Below are 10,334 nucleotides of genomic sequence, written 5' to 3'. Positions count from 1 at the left end.
TAAAATCCCTATAGGCGCATAGTATTAAATAATATCATATGCTTATAAGAGTATAGCACGATTCAATTAAAACAGATACGATTTTGATCTGTTTCTGACAGAGTTAGTTAAATGTAGCTTTTTCTGTCTGTATTCAAAAAGTAAAAGTACCGTATTACTCAATGTCCTTCAATCTCATTTATAGCGCCGCGCGGTTAGTGACATATAATTGTCACTAGAAAATACAACTTACATAAGCCCTGTTCACACACTACAGACTATACATTCGTACTCAGCACTCAGCCTGAAGATTATAGGTCTGTTCGCGTTGCATGAATCCCCAAATATTTTTGCACTTAAAATGAAATCCATATTTTGTCTTGAAAAAAGAGAAAACGAAGATGTCAAGTGCCAAAAATTCAAGCTGAAAAATTCAATCTTCAGGCTGAATGCTGAGTACGAATGTATAGTCTGTAATGTTGTATCGACGATTATAGCAATCGGAATGCAAAACTTATGTCGCCATGTGAACGAAAACGTCCAATTTTACAATTGAAAAGCATCCAATGTGTCTATTGAAGATAATGATGAAACAGAACTTTAAAATTTGTATTTAGTTGAGAATTTCGATTTTAAAATTTTGGTTATTTTCTTCAAATATGAAAAAGATGAATATTTTTTAGATGGACATGTAGCTTTGATTTAATGTACATTTAGTGAGTTTACTCTCTCCGAAAGCAATTTGGATTATATGTAATGAAATGTTTATCCTCAATGAACTTGAGATTGACAATAAATCCCCATTTGAAATCAGGGTTGATAAAAGATAATTTTTTTTCAAACATGTTTTTAATGCTTCAACATGCTTTAAATAATATTAAAAAAAAACATGTTTAAAACATATTAAAAACATCGATTAAGCATGTTTTAAATAGTTTAAAACATATTTAAAACATGATTTTTATCAACCCTGTTTGAAATTTTATTATCCATTCTGAAAGTAAAACTATATTTAAACATGCAGCCATACAGCACTGATTTCCAAAGGACATTCTAATGGCTACAGAATGTTATTATGTTGTCCTTTAAATACTCTAAGAATGTTCCCAGAATGCCTAAATGGATAAAATATATTGTATAATATCAATTTTAATATCGATATAACTTTGCGCTCAATTCGCAATATTCTTAAATTGTGCGTCGCATTACATCTTTTACTTGCATAATACATATATAGTCAATCTTTTACTTTATCTATATAATAATCAGCTATTGCATTCAAATGCATATTTGTTGTAACGTTTGTTCCTGAAACATTTTAATCGTAACTATTATAATTACATACCGTTTATTATACCAAACAATCATTATTCATGATGTAGGTCATTGAAATATCAATTATAAAATTGACAATGATAAAGGTAAATGGGAAGAGAAAAGGCAAATCAAAACACATTTATACACGCATCGTAAATATAAGTCATAAGTCGAGATTGTTACCGATCAGAATCGACATAGATATTATAAATCTTTAGACCAACTCTTGAGTGTTCCATACTTGCACCAGTTCAGTCGCAGTAAAAACACAGTGCCTTATTAGATGATCTTTAAAACGATTGGGAAAAGAGTACTGAATATACACGATGTCTTATTAGTATAAATAACTATATACCTTCGTATTTCTTTTCAAGATAATGTCTGGTTGTAGCGTAATAAAACAAAATATAATTAATTCATTCAGAAAGATTAAATTCATTCAGAAGACATATTCATCCAACATATTCTCTAATAAGAATATAATATCGGTGAAGATATTAAGTACTCTTCTCCTCTATACTCTCCTTTAAACACGATCAAAAGATATGTAATAATAACTGCTATAGTAAAAAGTGTCACTTAGTGTACTGTTCCATTTAATTCGATAAAGCGATTTTAGTAATTATATTTAAGCCATCGACGTTGATCAGCTATTCCCGTAGATTCGGAATTAATTACAGGAGAAAGAATGAACGAATGAAAAACGAAAATGCACGAAAAGGTAAAGGTTGCGTGAAAAATCATAAGCGTATCCCATATAGACATAGGTACATTAATATCAGCTGTAGTGGGATTCTCTAACGTTTTAGCAATGATTGTCACTATCATTAACTAATGATAGCCAAGGCAAGGACGATCCTGGAAAAAACGCGACTCTCATTGGTTGTCTACTAGTTAATGATAGTACCGTCGATATAAAACGTTAGAAAATCCCGCCGCTTGTGCTGTGCATATTAATGCCTATTGTAAATAATTATTTACATCATACGATTCGAGACGTTGTAACTTTCGAACATGCTCCGTATTTTACATGTAGATATATCATTTTCACACTGTTGATCGATCATTAATTCCACATTATCACATATAATACTTCGAAAACGTGATACACATATTTGTATAGTAATTACCAATGTTCATAAGCATTTAGTTACAATCATAAACTTAATTATATTATATTGGAACCGCGATTCTCACGACTTCGTGTTGAAATCGCGCGTAACAAAACTGGCTAATTGATCATGGCGGAATTCCGCAATGACTAATTGATACTGATCCACATTGATCATTTTCCTTAGCATATAAAGTGTCGCACTCAATTTCCATCTCAATCTTGCAATTTTGGCGATATTTCATTACAATCGATATCATAAATTTCGACAAGAATTTATCAAGAAAAAATAACCATGATTTATACTTCTCATATATATTACATCCAGATAGAAGTATATATACATTCATCACTACCATAATCTTAGCGAATGTAATTGTAATTATAAATATATTGTATGTAATGATTAACACACGCACACACACACACACACACACACACACACACACACACACACGCACACGCGCACACGCACACACACGCGCGCACACACACACACACACACACACGCACGCACGCACGTACGCACGCACACACACATATATAATTTTTAAATAAAAGTAGGTATAAGTATAGGAGAGAATGTCTTTATCTTATACAATTATTGTATGGACAATAATAATATATATAAGGTCTTTAAATATATGCGACATTACTGTCAGAATGATTATTGTTTTACGTAACAAAAAAACCAATCAACGAAATCGTTTATATGAAACAAATTTTTTTTCTAATTATTAGCGATAATAGTTTCTTAGTAAAATCAATTACTATGAGTAATTTTATATGTTAGTGACATAAAGAATTACTAATCCAAAACTCTAAAATATTTATTCCAAATCAAACAGTAAGTAACACATACCTATATATATAAAATCAAATTTCCTTTGATTCATTGCGTAAATTCGGCGTGCGACTAGGACGCATCATAAAACGCTTGTGTTGTTCCTCAGCTCTGACAGTTTTTTCTATACGTTCCGTAGAGATGCGTTCGATCTCCGCGAATAGCTCGCTGTGTACGTTTATGCAATGACGAAAGTCTTTACGATCTAATCGATACAACTCACAGACTTCGATTGCGACAACACTAGCTATTCTTCGCTGATCCGCCATTAAGAGTGCGATTTCGCCGAAATGGGCACCGTCATTCAAATGACACATCTCGAAATAACAAAGAGTAAAATTTCTTTTTCGCAATATATAAACGTAAATTCAATATTGAATATTTTAAAAAACTAACTTCCTTTCCAGTTGGCGTCAAAATCGCAACAGTTCCCGAGGATAAAAAGTACATACAATCACCTTGACTACCAGCTTTAATGATTATGTCATTTGGCAAATATAACTCAAATTTTAAGTGCTTCACTATTAATTGCAGAACATCTCTTGGTAAATTCTTAAAAATTGCCACGTTTTCAATTAATCGTCGACAAGACTGAAGCGCAATCTCTTCTCGTAATGGTTCTGCAAAAAATCCAAGGGATCTTTCACTCTCGCGAGTCACAGTGCGAGTCTTAGCGAGTCGGCGCATTTAAGAAATGAATCAGCGCGAATCAACGAGCGCAAATAACAAAAATAGTGCAAAGAATCAGTAGAGGCCAGTGAAAATAAGAAGCGAATCAAATCGAGTCAGCGAGAGTATCGAGCAATGATGTTTGTTTGATTCGAGAGTGAAAGACCACTCGAAAAAATCCAAATTTAATTTCAATAGTTACTATCTTGCTAAGAATTTTATATTCTGTCATGTGCTCCAGCTTATTCTTTTCCTCTCTATATAATATTTTTACTAACCTGTCAAATCTGATAAAATCTGTTTACTGTGAAAATAGGTATCTTTGAACCGATAATGATAATAAGCTAAAAGACGTTTCTTCATATGTGGTAATAATTGTTTATGTCTTGTGTATGCTTTGACTTGATCTATTAATTCTTGAAATTTTGATTGGGATGATTTTTTTTCAGCTTTGAAATGAAGGAACATAACTGAAAGATACAGCAGCATGTTTGATAATCCAAAAGAAATATTTAATAATGCACTGGTAACTTCTGGTAAAAATGTGTAGATATTACTCAACATATCTTACTCAATAAATAGCATACAATAATTCTGCCGACAATCATAAGAATGCAATTGAAAATGATACGGGCATCTGTCTCTGGTATGAATATACCATAACCACTTGATAATATATTTTCCAATACAACAAATACAGCATTCTTGAATCTTAAGTTGAGAGTGATGTCTTTCATTTTCATCATCCAATAAGTCTTATATTCCTTTTGACACACATTGTATTTTATAAGTACATTTTAATAAATGCATCTTTAAAAAATATAAAAACGTGGAAATATTCGCGTAGATCAATATTATAAACATGGCTTACTTCCGGTGGAATGTTGGCAAAGTACATAATTAAAATCGGTATTAAGTAACACAAACAAGAACACCAAAAGATGAAGTACAATCCTAGCAATAAGATAGTACACAATTCAAAAAAAAAGATTTTTATTTCAAAATGCTGAAAATAATGTAATTTACACGATATAATGCCGTTATATATATCTTCGTAGAAAATAATTATGATAAAGACAGATTACCGTAAATAGATAATAAATGTTTGAATTGAAAGTATGATAGCGTGTCAACTTCATGACAGGCATGATATTAATTAAAATAACGATATAATCAGGTTTATTTCCCGGCAATCTTCGCCATCGCAGTGTCATATGATCATATGGAAAAGACGATAGTATATCTAGCATAAGAAATCCTTTAAGATAGAATCTATCGAAGAATATATATTTAGCATTAAATACAAATTATAAATAATAAAAACAATTGAGCAAAAAAAATGTTAATATATATTATAAATAACGATATCTCACATAAGTATCTTAATAGGTTTCAATTCAATAGACCTGGTCTTCTTGTCGTAATATCCCGTAATACAATTGAGCATTATATCTATCCAGCAGATCGCATAAATTGGAATATTCACTATATCCAGACCAATTACTTCATAATCCATTGTAACGAAGCAAATCATAAATGGAATTGTAAAGAAAGCGATAAAATATATTGCCACCATTAAGGTATCCCACATTAATCTGTAAATTCTCTTAATCAGAAATAAAACAATATATGTTTTGTTGATTGAGGAAAAGTAAAAGTATTTTAGAGTGTAAGAGTGTTTAGAAAATTTATTAAATAACTTCTTTTACGTTCAAAACGTGCCTAGCATAGCTGAATGGATGTATTATCCACCAATATTTAGATCCAGTGTGCCTTATTTTTTCAGCATTTATTGTAGCCGTGCTATCCATATAAAAAATGCATTTTGGAGTGTATTTGCTGATACCACACCATGTAGTCCATATATTTTTGAAAGTCAATGGTTTAAACTTGTTTTCTTTTTTTAAGGACAATTCACATTTATGCTCGGTCATTACTTTGATAACTTAATTTTGATCATCAATGAATAAGTATTGATAAATGGCATATATATAAGGTTAAACGATTTGATAATATATTAATATTTGAATAATATTGCAATTGTTATGTCCAAAGAAAACTTCTATTGTTTTTCGAAAATTGTCGCTTGCATTTTACTTATAATCATTAATCACAGACTTCTATGACTGTACTCTGTTCAACGAGAGAATGACCTCGGTTTCCGCATAGCAGGCAATATAAAGCTGTATGTATATGTATGTACATAAATATAACGCTATGAAGAGCTGCGCAAAACGGACGAGTCCGTTTCGTCCGATCCGAAGTCATTCTCTCGTTGAACGGAGTATAGGGGTGCATTCCCATTTCCTGCGAGTCGTTACGTACGAAGCGCATGATGCATCATCATTTGTCTTTGTTGTTCACTGAATAATAAAGAAGGATAAAATGATATATCATCATAGTCGGATCTTATATATTTTTCTTATTTTAAGACCGTCTTAAGATGGTAATGCGCCTTTCTAAATGGTTCATGATATCTTAAGATTGTACTTAAGACGATCTTAAATATAAGATCCGACTATGAATATAGAGGCAGAGAAAATTCAGGTTCCTGAATCTCTATTAATTTGATTTTAATTATTTCAGCGATTTATTATTTATTTCCACCAGGAGCATTGCAAAAAATGGTATATATTGTAGTTTACATCCATTTCTTCAGAGGGCAGTAGTGCGCGGGAACATTTTGTGATTTAGGAAAAAGGCTCTCATCATCTTCTCAGATTTCTCTCTGGTATGACTAGTGTGTACTTTTAAATATTGCACACATTATTGTAATGCATTCAGAAAGAATCGAATTTCACTATAATATTACCGATATATATGTATATACACATATATTTCAGTTTAAACTTTTTCTCAAGAATTAAACAAGCGAAAATTATTATGTACATTTGTAACTAAATATAATAATTGAGCGTATATGGGGTCGTAACAATTGTGACTATGTAATTAAACGTATATTTTATCTCTCAACTTTTTAACGCGAGTCATTAGAAAATAAAATATAAATAAAAAGAATGTTAAAATGCCACTTTCACTTTTAATATATTTAATTATTAATACGCAATGGATATTATAAGAAATGACATTTAAAAAAAAATAAATTATTTTTTATTACCGTTTGATATTTTCATTTTATTTCAAATAACATGATATTAAAAAATACTTGATAAACTATTTTAAAAAGTATCGACACAACTAAACAATAAAGGCTCAAAGACTTTTATTGAAACAAATAGCAATTATGTCGGTTTTAATTTAAGCTATCAGTCTTTCCGGGTATTTTCTTGCATTCTTCACTTTATTTTGTAAACATCTTTAAAAAATATGAGAGAGTCACAATACACATCTATGTATATATTTCTGATTTAGGTACGCATTATGAAATTATTCGAAATGGATTCCGATCGAAATTATTCGATTATTCTCTAGATTTCTATTGTATTTTCTAGGAAAAATGAAATAATTCCAATCGAAATCCATTCCGACTTACATATTCCATGATAAGTGCCCGAATTACGTAAATGATCACGTCGAATTTCTCGAGGCAAAATTTCTTTACAAATATAAATGGGATATACAATACGTTGTTGAGGCTTAATACCTACACAGAATATTGTTCTATCGTGTTTATACTCGTATATATGTATACATAGTTTTTGCGATATAATACGATATTAGGTCTGTTTGCGTTGCTTGAAATCTCCAAAAATTTTTGAACTTAAAATGATATAGATACATTGGGCATTGAAAAGAGAGAAAGCGAAGATGCTGAGTGCAAAATGTGCAAGCAACGCGAACAGACCTCTTGCTAGATTAGAGGTTCTCAATTACAGGCTGGCGCACGAAACATCATACCACTTAATTATTTCATTGAATATGAATTTGTGAGGTATCTTTTTTTTTTTAATAATGTAAACAAATTCTGTACGTACTTCGTGGAAATTTTGCTAGATATGGTATCAGAATTGAGCAGCGAGGTAATGACGTCAACTTGTCAAATAATGCAACGGCAGATAGTTGACTTAAAATGTTAACCGCCAAATCAAAGTTATATTGTTATTTATGAAAACAAAGAGTGTGACAGAAACTCAAAGACACAAACGTTTCCATCATGCCGTATATAACTGTGTCATGCTGAAGATTTATCGAAAAATAACAAGTCAAACTCTTCAAGAAATTATGAGCTAAACATAAGGAGGATTCATGTTGAATGTTATCTATTAGATAATTTTTCAAGCTTTAAATTAATTTTGTAAATTCTATACTAATTATCAATTCTATACCAATTTTATTAAACATAAAAGTGTTATGTATGAAATAAATGGTGATATGATATTTTTTATGCCATTCTGTATTTCAAAAATTGATGTGTCTGTTTTCACTTCCACCCAATTTTGACTCCTAATATTTATATATATCTTATGGAATTTCCTCAAAATTTACTCATACAGTCAGAAAAATTAACTACTCCAAAAGTACTAATGATATAATTAAATGTGACATTTCGTTATTTTATATATGTATTTAATATAGCAAAAAGCAATGTATTTCACTCAGAATAAGTTCAAATTTATATTTCGTGCAAAAATATTTTTTAACTGACGAAAAAAATTATGCAAGTTAACAGTAAAACAAAAAATAAAAATTTTGTTAAATAAATAATAGACATATAGCAATTGCAGCCAAATCTGTTTATACAAAATGAGAAAAATAGTAGTAGTACGTGTATTCAATTGCATGTTATGTTAATCCTGTTAAATATGAAAACCTCTAGATTATCAAAATGTTCTATGCTTCTTCATTTTGCATACATATTACATTAATATAACATTAACAATATTACGATATACAAATGCGTCATCATCTTTTGAATAATTCGCGAGCCGATAACTCGATCGTACATATATCCCTTCTGAGGTTTATTGGATGTTCCACTTTTTAAGATATATTATGCAATATTGCAAAGATCACCACTCGAATAATTTGTCATATTTTCACTTGACAAATTAAGCGTAACACGGGGATTACATACACGTCATCCATGCGTCAAAAATCGACACAGTTGAGCAACATTAATTATCAAAATGCATCAACTTGTTTTGGGATATGGGTTGATATAACGTCAAAAAAAATGCAATAGGAACACATTATTTAAGTGTCCCTCTTCAAATTTTAACCAGGACTCGGACAACGATCAACAATCAGAGTTCTAATGAGACGTATCAAACATCAAATATTTTTTCAAATGGCAGTTTTTAAAATTTTACTTTCCACACAAAATGTGAAAATCTTTACGAAAAGTTATAAATTGTCCTTCGTAGATGTATCACAGTGTGCGGTATTTTCTCGCGAGGAGCTTTTTGTGCGGGGCAGCAATCTTAAACATCAATGCCGAGCAATTCTCGACTATCGGCCTTTGAAAATCGGCGACGTAAACTGCGACGACGAAACTCCCTCCATCAGACGGACGCACGTTTTACTCGGAGACTGGCAGAAGTTGGGGGTGGTCGATATCCCTGATATCCGGAAGGATCCAATAACTCGGAATTCGCTGGGCCTAGACAAGTGCAAGAGCATACGCTCACACAATCGTCCGTGTCGTGCACGACAGGCACGTGACTGGCCAGAAGCTTTCCATTTACCGCTACAACCTCGCCGTCTAATGTCAATACGTGATGGGAAGCCGATTGCAACTCAGTGTCGTCACGACGCGCCTCACCGGAATCCCTAAAGTGATGTTTCGCAGGATATTAATAATTTTTTCACATATCTGTAAAATAATTCGCCTTCTATTACAGAAAAATAGTAGATATTTACGTCGTCATGAAGCGCAATACGAGCAAATTAATACTGGCTGCGACTACGGCTAAACCAAATAGGATAAAGATCAAACTCAAAATCACATATCCAGGTTTATTGGAAAGCGCTTGATCATTCTGCAAAGTAATTTGTCTATAAATCTCACTGCTTCTCTTGCTGACGATCAACCAAACATTATTTACCTGAAGAGCGACATAGTCACCAAAACCTATAGTTGTAAGCGTCACAAAACAGTAATAAAAACTATCAAAGTAGCTCCAACCCTCATATCTCGAAAACACTGCAGCACCTGTCGTAATAATTATACTTGAAAGTAAACCAGTCGCTAGCATGAGATTCATCTCTGTAGCTTCGGTTCTTTGACATCTGAGATATGTCTTTGCTCGTCTAATCACAACTGATGCAAACTTGTTCAATCGTTCACCAATGCTTTGAAACATTACCAATCCTAAAGGAATTCCTACCACTGCATATACCATACAAAATGCCTTTCCGGTTTTGGTCACAGGAGTGGAATGCCCGTAACCTTACAAAAAAAAGATTTTATATTAAACTTTTATTAAAATACTATTCTCTCTCTCTCTCTCTCTC

General features: G+C 31.7%; 3 protein-coding genes across 3 annotated transcripts in view; 1 reads left to right on the top strand and 2 right to left on the bottom strand.

Moving 5' to 3' along the window:
• The window catches only part of LOC105618387 (papilin-like), a 43,105-nt gene extending 41,418 nt beyond the window's left edge, over positions 1-1,687 (top strand). Inside the window, exon 30 of the mRNA XM_012199930.1 lies at positions 1,671-1,687. Coding sequence (XP_012055320.1) covers positions 1,671-1,687 — 17 coding nt within the window. The remainder of the gene's footprint in view (positions 1-1,670) is intronic.
• A 1,596-nt stretch (positions 1,688-3,283) lies between these two features.
• LOC105618386 (potassium/sodium hyperpolarization-activated cyclic nucleotide-gated channel 1-like) lies at positions 3,284-5,854 on the bottom strand. The gene is made up of 8 exons (XM_012199929.1): positions 5,643-5,854; positions 5,294-5,515; positions 5,006-5,192; positions 4,792-4,926; positions 4,492-4,684; positions 4,199-4,390; positions 3,648-3,871; positions 3,284-3,568 (listed from the first exon to the last, which is right to left on the bottom strand). Exons 1-8 carry the CDS (start codon positions 5,852-5,854, stop codon positions 3,284-3,286), a joined length of 1,650 nt encoding a protein of 549 aa, XP_012055319.1.
• A 3,528-nt stretch (positions 5,855-9,382) lies between these two features.
• Positions 9,383-10,334, bottom strand: part of LOC105618385 (two pore potassium channel protein sup-9) — a 4,195-nt gene continuing 3,243 nt past the window's right edge. Inside the window, exons 2-4 of the mRNA XM_012199927.1 lie at positions 9,926-10,269; positions 9,741-9,859; positions 9,383-9,650 (exon numbers count right to left, since the gene is read on the bottom strand). Coding sequence (XP_012055317.1) covers positions 9,383-9,650; positions 9,741-9,859; positions 9,926-10,269 — 731 coding nt within the window. The remainder of the gene's footprint in view (positions 9,651-9,740; positions 9,860-9,925; positions 10,270-10,334) is intronic.

The sequence above is a fragment of the Atta cephalotes genome (assembly GCF_000143395.1).
Source record: "Atta cephalotes unplaced genomic scaffold scaffold00016, whole genome shotgun sequence".
Classification (NCBI taxonomy): domain Eukaryota; kingdom Metazoa; phylum Arthropoda; class Insecta; order Hymenoptera; family Formicidae; genus Atta; species Atta cephalotes.
Note: the sequence above shows the minus strand (reverse complement) of the source record. Positions and strands in the feature narration are given on the sequence as shown.

What these genes read in the sequence shown, in the direction of transcription:
- LOC105618386 (XM_012199929.1), bottom strand. Translation starts at nt 5,854, where the DNA reads ATGACCGAGCATAAATGTGAATTGTCCTTAAAAAAAGAAAACAAGTTT. An exon ending in CATCCATTCAGCTATGCTAG is followed by an intron (nt 5,516 to 5,642) that starts GCACGTTTTGAA and finishes GAGAATTTACAG; the next exon opens with ATTAATGTGGGATACCTTAA. An exon ending in ACATTTATTATCTATTTACG is followed by an intron (nt 4,927 to 5,005) that starts GTAATCTGTCTT and finishes CATTATTTTCAG; the next exon opens with CATTTTGAAATAAAAATCTT.